Source organism: Drosophila willistoni, chromosome 3R (assembly GCF_018902025.1).
Source record: "Drosophila willistoni isolate 14030-0811.24 chromosome 3R, UCI_dwil_1.1, whole genome shotgun sequence".
Classification (NCBI taxonomy): domain Eukaryota; kingdom Metazoa; phylum Arthropoda; class Insecta; order Diptera; family Drosophilidae; genus Drosophila; species Drosophila willistoni.
In genome coordinates, this window is record NC_061086.1 from 32,893,524 (window position 1) to 32,912,965 (window position 19,442).

Sequence of the window (19,442 nt, forward strand, 5' to 3'; positions counted from 1 at the left end):
CTCATAGCTAACAGCATAAAGAGAAAGAGATACAAAGAGAGAGAGAGAGAGAGAGAGAGAGAGAGTAAAATATAAAACGCCAGGCCAAGCCAAGCCAAGCCAAGCCATGGCACAGGATCAGGCCACAAAAAACCACCCAAGGGAGTTCGAGAGACCAAGACAAGGGATAGAGAGGCAGTGTCGTCTCACAGTGTCATATGGACTCGACATACTTTGACATGTTTTTCATTTTGCGTTGACTTTGCCAACTGTGCCGTCGTCATCGTCGCCGCTGTCGTCACTGTCGTTGTCACCTCCTCTTTCTTCGAAGGAATATGCAACTGAAAGAGCCCACAAAAATCCACAGAAACCAAACGTCTTCCTCTAACATAAACAAAGCGACCGCAAACAAATCGAAAAACGTGAAAAGAAGTTGGCCAAAAGTGGAAAAAAGCAAGCAGAAAAGTCGAAAGAGGATGAAAAAATGTTGTGCAAGAAGTTGAAGTCGGTCATGAAAACATGGCAAAAGTGTTGAAGTGCTTAGATTCAGGTTGTTTTTTCGTTTTTCCGTTTTCCATTTTTTTTTTCTGTTTGCTAAATGGAATACTGCTTAAGTGGCAGAAAATATAAAACTTGCTTTAAGATAAAATCCCTGAGATATTAAATTTTACCAAACTACCAGCAATGGTAATAATTTCTAATAAAATCTGAGCCAATCTCTTTTTTTGGCTATTAAACATAACCCTTTAACTTGGTTTTTGCCACACTTGCAGTCCATAAATCAGTTATTTATGAAATATTTCCCAAACGACTCATTTTACTGTATGCTTATCATGTCTTTTGCTAGGCAATAAATGGTATAAATGAAAATTAAATCAAATATTTGAAAGCAAAATTGTGCGCACATGTACACACACACACACACAGATATACATATTATAAATGAAAACTTATTCTTTTCTTTCCACTATGTGTGAGATTTTTTGGGACCACCACACACAAAAACGAAGAAACAAATCTTCCACATACATATGAGGTCATGAGGTTGAATCATGCTTGAGTTCGTTTGAACGTTTGGTGAAAAACATTTATTATTTCTATTTATTTTTTTTTGTCTGAATTTTATTCTGTGAGCTTTGAGTTCTTTCTGACGAGAGAAGGAAAGGCGGGAGGAGAGACTGAAAATTTGAAATCAACAATTTTTGTTTACTCTGAGGGCCTGTTTCAACTCAGTTTTGTGGTCTCGGTTCGGGGGCCCAACTTAAATTGCAAAGTTAGCACTTTTCCTCGCTCTCTTAGATGATTCCCTTTCCCTTTCCGTTCTATGACATTTCCATTTGACCCTAAACACTCACTGGCCTTTTTGTTGCTTATTGAAATTGCTTTTGGACCCGAATTTGACATTTTGAATGTATATTGTTACTTCGGGTACCTCTTTACCCATTTTGGCCAAAAATGCACTCAACTGTAATCTGTTTGGTTAATCCGGTGCGTGCGGTGTGTGTGTGTGTGTGGGTGTTATGAAGCTCCTTTTCTTGTTAAGTATTTTGCTGTAAGATGGTGTATAATTTTTACGCACTTTCAGAATGGAAACTCATTAAACCAGTTTATGTAAAACTCGTTTGGCGTTGCAAAAACTTTCTCCGACACTTACCCTAAATTAACAGTAAACTTTCTAATGCGACTGCCTCTTGCTTGCTTTTACTTTCCTTTTTAATAAACTGTCCCTGCAGCTGGCTATGGCAGCAAGTGCAACTTGAAAGCAGCTGCTGCTGTTGCCTGTTGGCTTAACTCAAATATGGGCGTGGCTTCCACTGCTTATCTCAAAGTCAAAACTAAGACAGTCAATTTATAGCAAAGAACTTTCGCTGCACTCCATCCCTCTCCCCACTCAATCTTACTCCCTCTTCCACGTCCCTTTCTGTTTGCTTAGTTGGCCAATGGAAAATGCATTAGCTGTACAAGACTTATAAAGGGGGAAATCCAGTTTGCCAAAAAGTCGTGTAAATTAGAAAAAAATTATTAAGTCAAAAAGTAGGTTTATTCCTTTTAGCAGAAAGGGTAGGAAATAGGGCAAATATTTTTTAGTTCTCTCAGAGGTTTTTTACGAGTTAACATTAGATTTTTATTTGAGGATATTTTCTTAAATAAATTAAATTGTCTAATATCTTCAGCAAACTATTATAGAATTGACTGCACAAACCAAGTGGCTAGATATATATAATTTAAAATTTAATTTATTTTTCAATTATTTATGCATTTTTAAACAAATAATCTTCAAAAAATAAATATGCATATTCAGTGTTCAATTGAATAACATTTTGTCTAAAACAACTTTATGATAGAATCTTTTCATTTATGATTTTCTATCAAATCAAACATGAAAAGTTTATTTAACTCATTGTCAATTTGCCAAAGCGTTAAAGCAGAAAATTCCATGTCCTTGGGTTAAGCCCGAGTCAAAGCCAAATGAAAATCACAGCAAAGGATAATAATTTGCACAGATTGCAAAAATACTTTGCGCAAAGCTGACTTCTTTTTTTTATTACATTGCGTCTGTGTAATTTGTCATTTTATGCAGAATTTGCAATTAAATTTGGGCAGCCAAAGGGCCACACAAAGACACACACACACACACACAAGAACAAATACATACAAAAGCAGTGAACCCAAAGGCAATCAAATGTCAAAATCTTGGCCTAAGATTTCAGTTGCTACCTTTTTTTTTTCAACCAGTTCTGTTTTGTTATTTTGCTATGTTTTGTGTTTGGTTTGCGTTGGCCTTTGTCAAAATGTATTAAACGACAAATGCAGAATGTAGTAAAAACCAAAAGACAAGACACAATAGAGACAGGCGTTTTGTGTTTTGCTTATTTGTTGTTTTTAGGGGGTATTTAAGTGACTGACAAAGGCAAAAGAGTTCCTTGCCACACACACACAGACGGAACGACTGATAACCTTCTGAAGCCCTGAAGCAGCTTTCATTTACAAGAAAAAAAAAAGGGTCAGGGATATATACTTACCACCCAATATGCCATTTAAATAAGCTGAGGCATTTAGACCGCGCCCCTTCTTCATCATCAATTGCTCATCGATGAGTAGCAGGCGCGACGACGATGATGACGAAGACGATGAAGAGCCGGTGCCTGTGCCAGAGCTTCCAATGCCAAATGGATCTGGTTTAACTGGTCCCTCGTATAGGTCCATATCGTCATGATTACGAAACAGATTGTGTCTGGCTATCACATCTTCCATTCCAGCACGATGTAGTTCCGGTATTAAACGCAACCAAATTGACAATTGATGGGCCCGAAAGTGATTCTTAATGCGCGGCTTCATGCCTATGGAAAATATTCAAGTTAAAGGAGAAAAGATTTAAAGTAAATCGTTTTGTCAAATGTAAACATCTTCATTTCGTGAGAGACAAAACATGCATGCAAAATAGCTGAAACTATTTCTTGTTTTTGTTGGGCCACTTTCAAGTCATTTGCATGCCAGAAAAGGTGAGCGAAAGACATACATATAGGCAGACAGACAAACAGACATACCATTTTGAGGGCGTGCAATTGAGGGCAAAGCACACCATTACCAGCCGCTCTCTTTTTGCTACCCATGATGATGTCTTGTTTGTTTTAACAGGGGTAGAAAGCGACATAAACTGGTAAATTTTTAATGCCCTTTTGATGCCATTGCCGGGTGTATGTATGGAAAGTAGTAGCATACAAGTCTTCAAAAAGTAGGTAACACATTTGTATTCACTTATATCCCACTTAAAAACAAAGGCTAGATTTTTATACAAAACTTCTTGCTTGATAAATTTTACCACTGGAAAATGTGTTGCCTACTATTAAGGGCTCCATATGGCTTACAGAATAATTTCTTGCTTAATAAATTTTCTATTATAGTCCTCTTGGGTATACCAATGAGGTTTGGTCCTTTTTTTTAAAACATCTACTTGTGTTGTTATGATACTATTTTTGTATGTATGGATTCAGCGCTTAAATTTAAAAAAAAAAAAAAAAAAAAAAAAAAAAAAAAAAAAAATAAATTTTCTTCTACGAAATGTATTGCCTAGTTTTCAGGGCTCAATATTGTTTGCAGAATAATTTCTCTTACCCCATTCAATTGAAATGATGAAAATTTCATTTCCATTGCCTGACACATATAAATATTGCAAGCACTTGGAATGCTGCATAATTTACGTCAAAGAATTTTCAATTGATACCCAACCCACCAAGCAGAAGCGGAAAAAACCCTAAAATATCCCAGATGTTTCATCTTCTTTATGCATTGGTGTGTGTGTGTGCGTCTCTGTGTGTATTTCTGTGTGAAAGTTATGCTTATACATAGTTCAATACATGTGGCTGGTGCAAAAAGATTTGGATCCTTTTGTGCAAAACGAATCGCATTATTTGATTTCGTTTTCAGTTCTCACTACTCAGTTGTGCAGCATATCAAATCAAAACTTAAGCTGAGTTTTCTTTTGCCACAGGCCATGTGCCTTTGTGTGACTGAGTGGGTGTATATATGTATAAGTATAATTCCCTGCATATGTAGGGCTGGGGAATCCTTTCATATTGCTTATGTAAAGTGCATGGCGTATGTTGTCAGCTGGTGTGTGTCGATTCAATTAAAATCAAACAAAAAAAGAGAAGAAAAAAAAAACACGTTGATTTTGTTGTCCTTCAATGCTTACATATGCGTAAGAAGAATTTTATCTTCTGCCTGCCACCCCACAGCACACACACACAATTCAAAAGAAAACGACAAAGGTACCCTTTATCCCTTCCCTTCTTCGCATCTATATGCCACACAATGTGAGCATGGTATATCCATTATAGCTATAACCTGTGCGTAATTTTCATAAACCGTTAAATGCTTGTGTATCTGTCGACAGACATAAAGTGCGTGTATTGATTTTCCCCGATACCACCGACAGAGCGCCCCCCCCGCGCCTCATTCCGAGTACATGCTGTGAACACAAAAGGTGTGAAAAATTTGAAATTAATAACATTTTCGTACATACTCGTACATTTGACATGACGCAATGGCACCATTTTAACGCACACATCGCATAAAGCTTTATGCGTATACTTACACCTAACATTTGTAACCCCACAGCCCCACACCCCCACACCGCCACCCACTTGTACCCAATCTCAACATCCTGCTGTTCCCAGTCTACATTTCAATCTCCGCCCCAATTTTCCCATTGAAATGGCTTTTCCTTCGCCTTATTTTGCTTTCTTTTTGTTGTTGTTCGTCTGCTGGTCTTGATGTGTATAGGCAGTTTTTTTTTTTTCACATGCAAAGCATGTGCACGCGCTGCTATTTTACCTTCTTTAAAATTCAAATTAAATTTGATTCTCTCATTTTTTGTATTCTAACATGATTCCTCTTATTTTGGCTTTCTTTCCTGTTTAGCTAAATTTGTTGCTTTTATTTGGCAATTTTGTGAATTCATTTTACTGCATACCAAAATAGCCGTTCAACATTCCCGTATACCCTGTACTAGATGGGGTATAACTTGACTCGGTATTGCTTTTGTTTCTAAAATCTATAACAATTTGTAACAATTATCAACTCAATGGCTGAATAAATTAAGTGAAATCGCAGAAATATGACTATGACAGTCTATTGAAATTGGCTTTCAACTAGCTTTCAGCGTGCTTAAGCGTAAATTTCACTTTTTGTTTTACCTATTTCCAAATATTTCTGATGCAATGGATCATAATTTTCCCAGGTGATGCTGCGAAAACGATTACGTTCCTTTGAGACAGGTAACACAGAGTCCTGACGATGATGCTCATTCGGGTTCCTGAAAAATGAAAATGACAACAAAATGTTTATAAATGAAAAACGATGACAGTTATTGTTTGTTCCTTTAACCAACTCACCCAGTTCGTGCGAAATTTGTCCAAAATATCATAACAGCCTCTGATAGAGCCGTTTCGGATTTGGTATAATTTTGTGGAAAATGACTGAAACCATCGACCAGTGGCGCCCCAAATATATATGGCAAATCCTCACCATGCACCGTGCCCATACGTTGCGGATAATCACCATCTTTAGTCTGATAATCGAATACATAGAAATAACAACGACCAGACGGTTGTGTGTTTGTGCCAGCCAATGTTGAGGCAGCCGCATTGCCGCCAGTTGTTGAACTGCCACTCGATGGATTAGTTGAACTAATCGGTGGTGGCGATTGGGCAGCCAATATATCGCCAGTACGTACAATTGGGGCCACAAATTGGGCATCGGAGAGGGCAGCGACTGCCGTATCACGTGTATTGATTGGATGCTGGGAAGTGCGATCCCAGTCTGTGTATTCGTTAACAATCTGCGTAAGTAAATGTATGTTATATGTATGTAGTCACAAATATTGAAAGAAGAGTCAGAGAAATCGGTCAGAGAGAGAGTGAACGAGAGCGAGAGTGGGATATGCAGAAATCAGCTTAGTTAATATGCATTGCTTGCACACACACACACACACACACATTCCACTCGCATATGCAAATGTGTGCCAAGTCAAATCCTGGCTAGATTACAAGCGGATTTCTACTGTTTGCTGGCTGCAACCAACAACCGCAAAACCAGAGAAGCTGCATCAACAAAAGGGGCAAAGGAATTGGAGGGACTTTTATTATTTTTCCCCCCGTCATGTGTGCAGGTTTACAAAATAAAACACAAATAAAACGAATATATAAAAATGGAGAAACGACCACAAAATGCATTCTGTAAAATCGATGTCATGCATAATTTAAGAGCCAAAAAAAAACCAAAAATGCAGTATTCACTTCTGTTGTGTCTAACAATTCAATGTTTGTACATATCTATACACATACATATGTACATACATAAATATTTTGCAATCAAATACAGTTTCTGTGTTGAGAGCAAACATTGTTAAATACAAAGTTTCAAGCTCCTTATAGACATATTTCGAAGAAACTTTATTCAATTGAGTATGAAAATCAAATTCAATGAAATTTGCAATTGTTTAAGTTTTATTCAAGTAGGTTAATTGGTGAGCATTTAGCTTACACCTTAATCTTATTAAACTAATTTAAGTGTATATGCATGATGTAACTTAATTATTATCTTCAGAAACTTGATTGCTTTAAGAAGTAATGTAATGCAACAACTATAGGGATTGTGGGAATAAAACTCATTAGTCAATCTGCAATTAGATTGTGCCTACAACTTGATTAGCTGCCAATTAATGAAAGATTTTATTCTGTAATAAACTTGAATCGATATACTTAATTTACGTGAACAATTATAGCTTACAAAAGGCTGTAAATTATTTCATATGAATTATAGTCCTTGGCGTGCGTTGAAGTTTCGCCTTTTGCTCTTAGCCCTATATGATGACATTATAAGAACCTCAATCTCGGCAATTGCAGCAGTCCAGTTGGGGGATATACTTAAGCTGCCTGATGTGGGTGAGGTTATAAGTATAATGAAGTAAAATAAATATACGAATGTATGTATGTGCTATAATCGTGATATATGCGTTGGCAATTTACGGCTTCTTAATACATATACATACACACATATATATGCTTGTGTGTGTGTGTTTGTGAGTATATGTTTTAAGTGCATACACAGATATAAGAATACATGTAGGTATACATATACTCAGGCAGTTTTAATATGGCAAATGGTGACAACGATGGCAATGGCGATGTTGCCTGAGACTGGAATTCAGATTCTGACTCCGACTGTTGACTGTTGTCGTTGGATGCTTTTCTCTCTGTTTCTCTGTGATTTGGGTTAAGTGCTGCTTGTGTATGCTTTTAAGTAGGTGTGTGCATGTGTATAATATCTGGGTTTGTGTATGTGTGTGTGTGTGTGTCTCTGTGTCCTTGCACACATTTTGCCAAATAAAGCGTGTTAATGTTTTGGCAGCAATGGCGTGTTAACTGCCTTCCATTTCGCTCGCTTGCACAATACAAAATAAAAAATAAAAACCAGCGCATAAAATAAATACAACAGACAAAATAAAAAAAAAAAACCATACACACACATACATATGTATGTATGTATGTACATACATACACAAACGCACACAAAAAGAAATGTTAAAAACTTGCACAGAAAAGAGATGAAAACAAACATGAAATGCAAAAAAAGAAGACACGGATGCATAAATATTTCTTTGTTTGTTCGTTTGTTTTTGTTCGCAATGCCAAATGTTACTCATACGCAACATGTAATTATAATTATGTCTCACAACAAGCACAACATTCTTATATAACAAACACGCAACATTTTAATTGACTTTTTCATCTTTCCTCTCGATTCTTCTTGCGTAAAAGTAAAGGCAACGCTTTAAATACTTGAAATTAAACAACATTTTTCTCTTATTTGACAGAAGAGAAACAAATTTGGCAAAGCAAAAGGATTTCATTTCATTTTCGATTTAAGAATGTCACTTAAAAAAGCATCTAAAATTTGTTAATTGTGAGATTCTTAAACATTTAAGCGGAAAACTGTAAACAATTTTTGGCCAAAATAAAGCACTCATTCATTATTGGTTTTTATTTTTGGTCTGACAAGAAGTCTGCAAAACTTTTTTCGGTTTCTTTTAGACGTTTTTCATTTGACCAACTTTACAAGTTTGCCTAGTCATTCACAAAGTGGATAAAAAAAAGTATTGCCAAGATAAAGCAATAATTAAGGTAGACAGCAGACAATCTGATTATAAGATTTATGTGACCGCAAAGGAAGACTTCCCTTACCCCTCTGACTGTCGCCTCTCCCATGCTCTCATTTTGTCATTCTGCCATCTCCCTTGTGTCTCACTTACCGTATAGAAGATCTCATTGAGGTGGTAATTGTAGGCATTCCGGACATAAGTGCGTATAATTTTATCGCGACGCTCGCCCTCGAATCCATTTTGTATATCATGAGCGCTGAAGCGCCAAATCGATTCGCCTGTAACAACACCAAACAGCACATCGTAGTGTCCGGCCATATTTGCCGTGGCAGCACCACCTCCTGCACCAAAATAGCCACCGCCACCGTTGCCACTGAATGCTGAGCCGCCACCGCCATTGCCTCCTCCTGAATTGCCGCCGGATGACTGTGAGCCGCCATCGGCTGATGAACGTTTCGAGTTGCGCGTCATTAAATCATCGATATCGAGATTGGAATGTCCGGGTCGTATGACAACGCCATCAACCTAAATTGAAATTGAGGAATGGAGAGAGAGAGAGAGATTCAGAGCCGAAAGTAGTGGACAAAAGCAGGGTATAAGTAAGTAATAAAGCCCACTGAAGCGTGGGAAAGGCAACGTTACAAAACTTAATGCAAGAAGACAAAAGCAAAAAGGCAGAAAAGAAAGAAAAAAAAAAATTGCAAAAAAAACACAAAATATTTCAATCGGCGATAAGAGAACATTTCTTAAATCAATACTTTTGTCAGACTATTTCATCTCCCCCCCGAAACGAAAATCAAATTAAAGAGAAACCCCAATAGAAATCTTTTCGAATCTTTAACTCACCGATGGACCAAAGGATGTTAGAAAATTGGGTGCTTGTATATCGGCAGCATATAGATCCTCTAGTGGCACGTCTCTCAGACAGTCAACAATTTGCTCGTGGTGTCTATTCAAATCCTCCGGAATCGTGCAATTTACTTCTTTGGCCAATTTAATTGCAAACAGCACTGGATCTTCGACCAAGGCCCATGATGAATATGCCGATCCTGACATAAGTATGGCACGATGAAATAAACCACGCACCATTGTCGGTGAGGTCATTAGATAATTGATACACGCCGCTCCAGTGCCGTGTCCAGCCAAGGTTACTGCATTTGGATCACCGCCAAATTTTTGTATATTTTGTTGGATCCAATGTAGGGCAGCCATTTGATCCATTAACCCATAGTTTGCCACACGGGCATGGGTATGGGGGCTGGGATTCGCATTGAGGAAACCTATTTGGTAAAAGTAATTTACGGATTACTAAGGGTCAGGGTGGTCTTTTCTCTGGGTTTTTACTAACCCAATATGCCGAGGCGGTAATTAAGCGTCACAACAACGACTTCACCATAGCTGGCCAATACGCTGCCATCGTATGGATTACCACTGCTCCATTCGAACGATTCGCCGTGTATAAAAACAATTACGGGCAGCTTTTTCTCGTTACTTCCGGCTGAAGGTCAAATAAAAATAAAAATTTAATCGGTCATTGATTTATATTCTGTATGAAGAATTAAAGACGAAATAGAAATACTCTTCCTATTAAGTTAACTAAACTAAAGTGTATAGAACAATTTCAAACAGTTGTTTATTTTAGCTTCCTATCAAGCCTCAAATATCTGAAATTTCAAGAAGTTATTGTTTAAAACTTGTGCCATGCCCAAAATGAAGAGTTTTCTTCACCCACTTGCTTTTTTTAAACTTGTAAAAACAACAAGAAACAAAGTTCATGCTGTCCCCTTTTTACCCAGAGTTAAGATTCACGCCTTCACCCTTAGCCTCTTCCCTTCTAACCAGCTGAAATCGCTTAAGCGCCATTAAATGTTTCCGTTCGCGTGTAAAGCTGATTTTGATTTCGACTTCGAACGCGGCACTCACAGTACTGCATAGAAATCGCTAAAGATTAGTCGAAGCGAAGATTGCTCCCTGCTTCCTTTTATGTACATTCATATATATATATATGTAAGAGGAGGTACCAACATACATATATATCTATATGTATTTTTTCCAGTTTTGTTCAGTGTCCTTTTACTGTGTTGGCCTTTGGCTAGGGGCACTTAAGATAAGATTTGCTTGCTTAGTACAGGGCCAAGCAGCAGCAGGTGATTGTGCGGGTGCTTTGTTTTAAGTATAAATTATTGGCAATACGTGTCATCCGATGAATCTTAATAAATTGAATTTAAATAAGATTTATGTTGGCCTAGTAGTGAATTAAGCCAAATTCGTTTAAAGTGTTTGTTGCGTTTTGTTCCTGCCGGTCACGTAGAATGGTAACAGAATCCAAATTATACATTTTGTATTTCTCGAAGTTTGTTATGCAAGTATGTTTGTTATAGAAAAACATTTTATATTAAGTACTACTAAGTTTCTAAGAAAGAATAACCAATAGTTAATTAAGAGTTTCAACTTACCATTGATGGGTGAAAATATATTTAAATATAAACAATCTTCAGATTGATTTTCCAAAAATGGTAGCAATCTTTTTAAATATTCCAAACGACCTTTGGGCATCTTTTCGAGGGCTGCCGTTTCATTTTGTATATTGGGAAAACGTTGTGGACATACAGGACTATATTTATCCGATATTCTAATACCATCCCAAGGTGCTGGCGCTCGAGTGGGACTGAATCTGTTGAGAAAAAAAAAAACAAATAAACAAACATTTATTGGCTTTTGCCAAATGTAAAGAAATACTTTACCGATTTAGTTTTGTGGGCGGTGTGGCATACGGCACTCCCAAAAATACCTCTACTGAGCGTAGAAACCGAAAATTATCTAAGGGTAATATAAGTCCATGTAAACGGCCATATCTTGTCTGTACAATCCGATGTCCAAGTCGGGCATTTTTATAAATATCCAAAGTGGAGGCCTCCGTTGTGTACACAATGAGCCAGCACATCAAGCATGTGGCAAACAACATTCGCCACATAACCAGAGGCACCATTGTCAATGGTTACGGTTTCTTCTTTTCGCCCTTACTTTTCGTTGACTCCTTGTTTTCAGTTTCGATTTTTATACCGTTGAGGAGGGATTTCGAAAGCCTGTATTGCAGCTGCCTTGCTTAATCATCTTTTCCTGTAATGTATTAAAAATTTAATGACATACTACAAAGACTATATTTTAAAACTTAAGTTCTTTCAAAGTATTGTTAATAGCTTTTATAAAATCATACATAAATTGTATATTTTTACTTCAATTCTAAAGAAATATTGATAAGGTCGTAAATCGTATTACTTATCACATAAATTCTCTTAAACATTGTATTGTGTTTTGTACATACATAAATACATTATGTGCAATATATTTACAATGTACACATACATATGTATGTGTACAATTTGTTAATCTCTCTTATTCCATTTCGGATTTTAAGATTCAGTCAGTTTGCCGTCAGTCAATGAGGCAAAAGGGAGTTTAGAGTGTTGAATATGTCATTTCAAATAATTTGGCTTATGCTTGGCCTCTTTGGTGTGTTTAACGAGAGTCTTGGAGCAGTTACGCATAAAATAAGCACAGATCCAAAAACTAATGGAAAATTGGGTTGTCCGTTAAACTACTATACAAATTATACAATGGTGACTTTCAAGGATTGCAAATATTATATCAAACCAGTGTTCGGTCCAATGATTTTCAGTGATGCAGAAACTGTAGCACCACTTATTGCTCCCTGGACTATTGCTCTATACTTCAAAGTAGAAACTTACGTATGTGCAGGTACCATGATCAGGCTGGATTTAGTACTGACCGCTGCCCATTGTTTGTACAACAAGAATAACACGACAATAAAGAAAAGTGATCTTTCCATTCGGTACCTCAAACTTCATTCAGGATATACACCAAACAGTGATTCTATAAATGTTAAGGAATACCGTATTCATCCGTAAGAAAATCTATGCCCAAACATCGAAATCACCATTCAAATAAAAATGTTAATTTCAGATGGTATGAAAATGACCACGTGAATCAGTATGATGTTGCAGTTGTCCTGTTGATAAGAAAAATACCGGTCCCCCTTGGCCAAGGAATTGTTTGCTTGCCCTGGCTTAAGGATGTCCATTTCAAATATCCACAAAGAAGTTCTAGTGGTTTCATAGACACTTGGATAGGTAAACAGGACCAGACACTCAGTGTTGTCCCCTTTCAATATCATAGTGAAGGATCTACGGCAGATTTTTTTAATATTGAAACATCTACACAATTATGTGCCGGTGACAGTGGCAGCCCAGTTGTGGTTAATTGTAGGACTCAGGATCGGGGGAGTGAATGTCTTATTGGTGTGGTGAGTCGCGTTACTCGTTCAGCCACAAAGTGCGCCAAGGATATCTCTGTTACAAATTTAACTTATTATGCCATCGAACAATTTATTAGAGAGATTGCAGAAAATTGGTTGTAAACTACTCAATCCAATAAGTTTAAGTTATCTATAATTGCTCTATATCTAGTTGTAATTCACTCTGATAAAATGGACAAACAAAAATTAGTTAATTGAGTCTAAAAATGAATGTTGAAAAGCCGTAGTTTCAAACGAATCTATATATTTATATATTGTTTTATCTTTGGGTTGTGTTGGTCTTTTCTGATACAATATTTATTTGTTTAATTTAGATTCTTCAATAAGGGACACATTTTTGACATCTCTTTACATCGTTCTATGCCGTTTTTCTTAATATACCAACTAACCAATAGTAGGTATATATACAAATATATACTAACTTCTTAATTCTATGAAGTTAGCTTTTGAAACAAAACAACAAAAAGTTACTCTCGTACAGAATTTTCGATCGACCGTTGAAACTATACATATGTTTGTTATCACGGTTATAAAGAGCTGAAATAACAAGTTTCAGCTCTTAAGCTGCAAGAATATTCAAAAATCTGGTGTACTTATGTGAAATTTTCTCTCTTTTTTTTATCAGTTCAGCGGCCAGTTGTTGATAATTTTAAGAACGAATGAAATGCTCGGAATATTCAATGCGTTTTGAAAATATAAATATGACATCATAAACGAGAATTTCGTTTAGTTTGCTTGGTGTATTGGGGTTGAGAGGAGTTTAGGGTCTTGAAAATGTTTTTTTTTCTTTTAATTTGGTGTGTGTTGTTTAGTGTATTGAATGAGTCTAACGGAGCTGTTAGCAATATTTGTCATTTCAATAACACTTTTAAATGTCACGAGGATGAAACGTGTATATATGAAACCGACAGATGTGATGGCAAGATCGATTGTCCCAATGGAAGTGATGAAACTTTTGCTGAGTGCAAGGAATATGTTGACTATGATGAAATTTGGCCTGAATATGGACCAGTTTACACCTGTGCCTACGGTGCACTTCCTCCAAAGTCGCTAGAGTCAGGGCTTTTGGCCAACAAACATACACAGTGTGCCGATGGATCTGATGAATCCGATTCATTATTTATAACTACGGATTCATCTTTCATATATGGAAAATGTCCCAGGTTACGTCATGGTTAGTGTTGTAAGTAAACTATAAATTAAATTAAATTATCATTGTAGCAATCAAGTAGAGTGCCGATCAAAAGAGTGTATTCCACGTGTCAAATTGTGTGATAACCAGGTTGACTGCATTGATGGACGCGATGAATCCTTGGAGCTATGCATGCATCCCGAATGCTCTTATCCCAATTTTCAGTGTGCGAATGGCAAGTGTCTGGACCCAACAGTAATTTGTGACAATAAATTTGACTGCCCAGATGGATCTGATGAGGTACCAAATCTTTGTGAGAATATATGTAAGGATCGTGACTTACATGATATATGTAAGAATAGAACGCACTGGAATCGACTAGCCCTACCTCGATGCTTTGAGCCAATTGGCGAAGGTGTTCGATTCACGACTGATACAAAGTTTCATAGGATTCAAAATAAAACATTTGTTTATGCCAATCAAGCTGTAAAGTTTGAGTGCATAGAACAAAGCAAGGAATCTACCATTTCATGGAACGTATGCCTCACGACATCAGAATGGAGGACAACTTTACCAAGGTGCAAAAAGAATAATAAGGATAACAAGGATCCGAAAACCAATGGCACATTGGGTTGTCCATTGAACTACTATAAAAATGATACAATGATGATTTTGAGTTGCACCACTTTCAAAACTTGTAATTATCGTATACAACCGCCGATTCGGGATCAGATGGTGAAAATTGTGTGTAACAACGGTTATTATTTGGTTGGTCAAAATTCGAATCAAGTTAAACTGAACTGTATTGGAAAAAAGTGGATTGCTAAAGAAGAAGAGCCACGTTGTACTAGTAAGTACGTAGGTATATGAGAAAGGAATGTTTTATGTTAAGATTATGTTTCATTTTTAGAATTCTGCAATTACACCGAGCTTACTGGGTTATATGCCATAAATGCAAAGTGTGAGGAGTGCAGTATGGGCCTACTACCTGGACAATTGGTAAGCTTTAATTGTGCCCCGGGCTTTCTTGATGTCAAGAGAGAGCCATTGCCGCAGACAGAATGTCTCGAGGATGGAACATGGTCCGGGCTAACGGGCTTAAGAAAAAAGCAATTGGATTTGTGCTCTTACAGTTGTATGGTGAAAACACCGTCCGGTCCAAAGCTTTCCAGTGATGCGCCTGATGTAGCTCCAAGTAACGCGCCTTGGATTGTTGCGTTATACTTGAAAGAAGTTAAATACATATGTGCAGGTACCCTGATCAGGCTGGACTTAGTGCTGACTGCTGCCCATTGTCTATACAACAAGAATACCACGACAATAAAGAAAAGTGATCTTTCCATTCGGTACCTCAAACTTCATTCAGGATATACACCAAACAGTGATACTATAAATGTTAAGGAATACCGTATTCATCCGTAAGAAAATTTATTCTCAAACATCGAAATCACCATTCAAATGAAAATATTAATTTCAGATGGTATGAAAATGACGAATTGAATCAGTATGATATTGCAGTTGTCCTGTTGATGAGAAAAATACCGGTCCCCGCTGGCCAAGGAATTGTTTGCTTGCCCTGGCTTAAGGATGTCCATTTTAAATATCCACAAAGAAGTTCTGGTGGTTTTGTAGACGCCTGGACCGATCCCAATAATCAGACACTCGGTCTTGTCCCCTTCCAATATCACAATGATGGATCGAGAGGCGACAGTTTTAGTATTATAACTAATTATAACCTATGTGGGGGCGACAGTGGCAGTCCAGTTGTGGTTAATTGTAACACTCATGATTGGGAGGGTAAATGCCTCATTGGTGTGGTTAGTCGCTTTACTCGGTCAGTCACAGCGTGTGCACATGATATTACGGTCGCAAATATATCGTATACTCGTAGTGAGTCTTTTATCAGAGAAGCTGAAGAAAGTTTATGGTGATCAAGCGATACCTTTGTTTATCTTAAATGTCACTAAAAATTAACAAGTTTTCTAAAATGTTTTATTTAAAATATTAATTCAAAATCTCTTGTGCTTTTTAATGAATACATATGTAAAATATACTTGACTTAAAACAAAATTTTAAAGGAAAATTGTTTCCAATCAGTTTGTTTGTTTAAACAGCCAAACTTAAATAAAACCTAGCTGTAGTCATGAAATTGTAATGGAAAATGAATCAACGACTGAAACATTTTTGATGATAAAAGCTGACCCAATTATGATTAAAAAACTGACTTACTGCTTTACTTTATTAAAAAAAAATCTGATTCATATACCAGTATGCATACACCCTTGGATTAGTACATACATATGGACTTAATCTGTCTGCCAGACCAATTTTAGTTTTTATTGATATCGACTAATAAAGTTAGATCTTTTAGAACTTCAATTTCAATCTACTCTAATATCGCCTTTCAATTTAGCTGTTTTTTATAAAGTTTGAAAGAAGTTAATGTCCTTTCCTATTGGTCAAGGAACCTTTATATTGTTAATTTTTGATAAAAAACGTAACTTTAAGTGAGTTACTTTAAAAGTTTACGGTTAACTTGGTCGATTGCCATTTATATATACTTTCAGTTTTTCATTTCAAATCCTTCCAAAGTATAAACGAAAACAGATGTACTTTTTTGGTAAAGGGTAAAAATTTAACATACTTTTATGAGTTTCTACTTGTTAGGCATCAGACATACATACATAGTTCGTTCGTGCTCATGTGTTTGTGAGTGTGTGTGAGTGTGCTTCAAGGTTATACAACTCATCTCTATAAGTGCAATTTGTGTGTGCGTTGTGTGGTTGGCTGTTGTTTTTGTTTGTACCATTGTAAGCTAAAATTTTTATGTTGTTGCATTTTTGTGTTGTTTCTGCTTTTCCAAAAACAGAATCACTCACACACACACATACACACACACAAACACAGTCAGACACATTCTGAGAATTCAAGTACGAACAGCAGGCGACAATGTCAAAACTAGCTCATTTCTATGCGAATATATCATACATTCGATAATGTATACATAAATACATATGTGCTATATAATAGCTTAGTCTCACCACCAGCAGTGATTATGTACATTTATATAGTTTCTTGAAAAACATAGAACAATTGATAAACAATTAATCACTGTTTATTGTTTTAAATTATATACCAACGATTATTTCAAGCGAAATATCTAATTTAAACACAGGAAATATGCTTGAGAAATATGCTCAAAACTTGTTCAATTATTTCTCATGGTGTAGTCTTAGAATGAATAGGACGAATATTCATTTTTATCGATTGTAGTACACGTAGCGTAGAATCTCATTACAGACACACTAAAATACAAATTTATACTTATACATACTAAGGGGATAATCATTAGGGACTTTAGCATATGCGTCGTATATTGAATTTTGTAGATGCCTTGCGTAAAGTGCGCTTAAAACTAAGCGTCCAGCATTCTAATCGCACAAATGGACTGCAAAATACACAAATTCATGGTTCGAAAGGCTACACTTTGGGGACCGGAAAGTCTAGTACTGATAATCAAACGGAATTCAGCTTGGTATGCAATGATAAAACAGAGGAATTCGATGATAAGGATCTCAAGGATGAGTGGTCTTCGTTTCAAAAGCAAAGCAAAATTGTTATGCAGAAAAAAGAGAAATGTCTAAAAGAACTAATAGGCCAGGGGATACCTCCGCTAGCACCACCACCAGATAAAACAATATTATGGCAAAATCTCAAAGAAGTTTTACTTGTTTGTGGCGGTCAGAAGCAGCCAATCTTCCAGACAGAGACAGGTCAAGGACCAGAACAATTGGTTGGAGTATTGGAGGCCCAACGATTTGTCAGCGATATCTTTGCCGCCTTGGACGTGCCTCAAGATGCGGCAAGTGATATGGCTGATGCGCTTGTTGCAGCTGATTATATGGGCCATAGGAGTATGGGTATTCATCGCTTGCCCGCCATTGCAGCAGATCTTCTTAATTGCACCGTTTCGGCCATTGCTAAACCTGAGATTCAGAAAGAGAATGATGCCCTGGCCCTGGTAAATGGCTCGAATGCTCCAGGTCCAGTGGTGGCCACATTCTGCATGGATCTGGCCATACAGAAGGCCCAACAAGTGGGCATCGGTTGGGTCGTTGCCCGCAAATCTAATTGCATTGGAATGGCATCATGGTATGCATGTCAGGCAATGGAGAAACGTCTCATCGGGCTTTGCATGTCGAATGCGGCACCCACATTAGTGCCCAGTGGTGGTATTGAACCTATATTGGGAGAAAATCCTATCGCCTGTGTAGCTGCCGGTGAACATGAGCAATTTTTAGTGGATTTTGGTCAATCCTCGTGCTCTGTAGACCAATTGGAACTCTCCTACTGCAATGGTAAATTAAAGGAATTGCCTCCAGCTTTGGCTCTTAACGAGAGCGGTGAGCAGGACACAAACGATGTCGCTGAAGCTTTGAGAGCTCAACGTTTCTATCCTTTTCGACCGGCCTACAAGGGGTTTGGTTTAGCTGCCATGGTTGATATTCTTTGTGGGGTTATGAGTGGTGCACAATATGCCAATCAACTTCGTAAACGTGGAATCTTTAGCACTGAAAATAAACCGTACGACCTGGGCCAATTATATGTGGCAATCGACCCTCGACAATTTTGCACAACATTTGAGGATCGTCTGGCTGATTTTCAGCATTTGTTGCGAAATGCTATGCCGTGCCCGGTGGGGTGCAAGGAACAAATTATGGCACCTGGTGATAAGGAATTGCTTCATATGCAAATGGTGGACAAGGAGGGTGGCCTAAGAATCTCGCCCTGCACATTGGGTATACTTCAAGAGTTGGCCGATACTTTAAACATGACACCATTGCAACCGTATAAGGAAGATGATACTATATGACATGCAAAAACCAATTCGAATTGTCAAACTTGTGAACATTGTTTGGCCTTTAATTTTACTTTGAGAAACAAAAAGAGGAAACAAGTAAAGACTAAAACAGAAAAAAATGTACGGAAAAAAAGGGTAAAACATGCAAATGAATAAAATAATTTTCATGTCGAGCTTACTAATTTTGGCGTGTTAAATTATTCAAAAGTTCAAAACAAGCTTTCAACAGTCTCGCTCTGTCTATGTCTGTCTAACTGTTCAAGGTGGCTGAGTGTCTACTTGCATTTTGTTTTTATTTTAGCATAATTATTTGCGTTAATTTATACGGCCAGAAGCTCAAGTGAAAATGAACAGCTGTGAGCGAACTAAAAATAGGAAAAAGTGCCAGGTGGCAAAGTATTTATTTCGCTATGTAATTGTCAATCTTTTTTGCTGTCTCTAACTTTCTATCATTCTCCTTTAGCCTTAC

The 19,442-nt window shown here is 37.1% G+C and overlaps 3 protein-coding genes across 3 annotated transcripts in view; 2 read left to right on the forward strand and 1 right to left on the reverse strand.

The window, feature by feature from the left end:
• LOC6649667 (neuroligin 4-like) overlaps positions 1–19,442 on the reverse strand; it is a 38,755-nt gene that overhangs the window by 18,245 nt on the left and 1,068 nt on the right. The window contains exons 2-9 of the mRNA XM_002072302.4: positions 11,389–11,764; positions 11,101–11,318; positions 9,993–10,142; positions 9,491–9,924; positions 8,795–9,169; positions 5,877–6,322; positions 5,679–5,797; positions 3,003–3,320 (exon numbers count right to left, since the gene is read on the reverse strand). Coding sequence (XP_002072338.2) covers positions 3,003–3,320; positions 5,679–5,797; positions 5,877–6,322; positions 8,795–9,169; positions 9,491–9,924; positions 9,993–10,142; positions 11,101–11,318; positions 11,389–11,633 — 2,305 coding nt within the window. The 5' untranslated portion in view covers positions 11,634–11,764. The remainder of the gene's footprint in view (positions 1–3,002; positions 3,321–5,678; positions 5,798–5,876; positions 6,323–8,794; positions 9,170–9,490; positions 9,925–9,992; positions 10,143–11,100; positions 11,319–11,388; positions 11,765–19,442) is intronic.
• On the forward strand, positions 13,814–15,534 carry LOC111519361 (modular serine protease-like). Its single transcript, XM_023179778.2, has 3 exons — positions 13,814–14,143; positions 14,202–14,962; positions 15,023–15,534. Exons 2-3 carry the CDS (start codon positions 14,305–14,307, stop codon positions 15,532–15,534), a joined length of 1,170 nt encoding a protein of 389 aa, XP_023035546.2. The 5' UTR covers positions 13,814–14,143; positions 14,202–14,304.
• On the forward strand, positions 17,361–19,122 carry LOC6649668 (uncharacterized oxidoreductase YjmC). Its single transcript, XM_002072303.3, has one exon. The coding sequence runs from the start codon at positions 17,477–17,479 to the stop codon at positions 18,983–18,985; it is 1,509 nt and encodes a 502-aa protein (XP_002072339.1). The 5' UTR covers positions 17,361–17,476; the 3' UTR covers positions 18,986–19,122.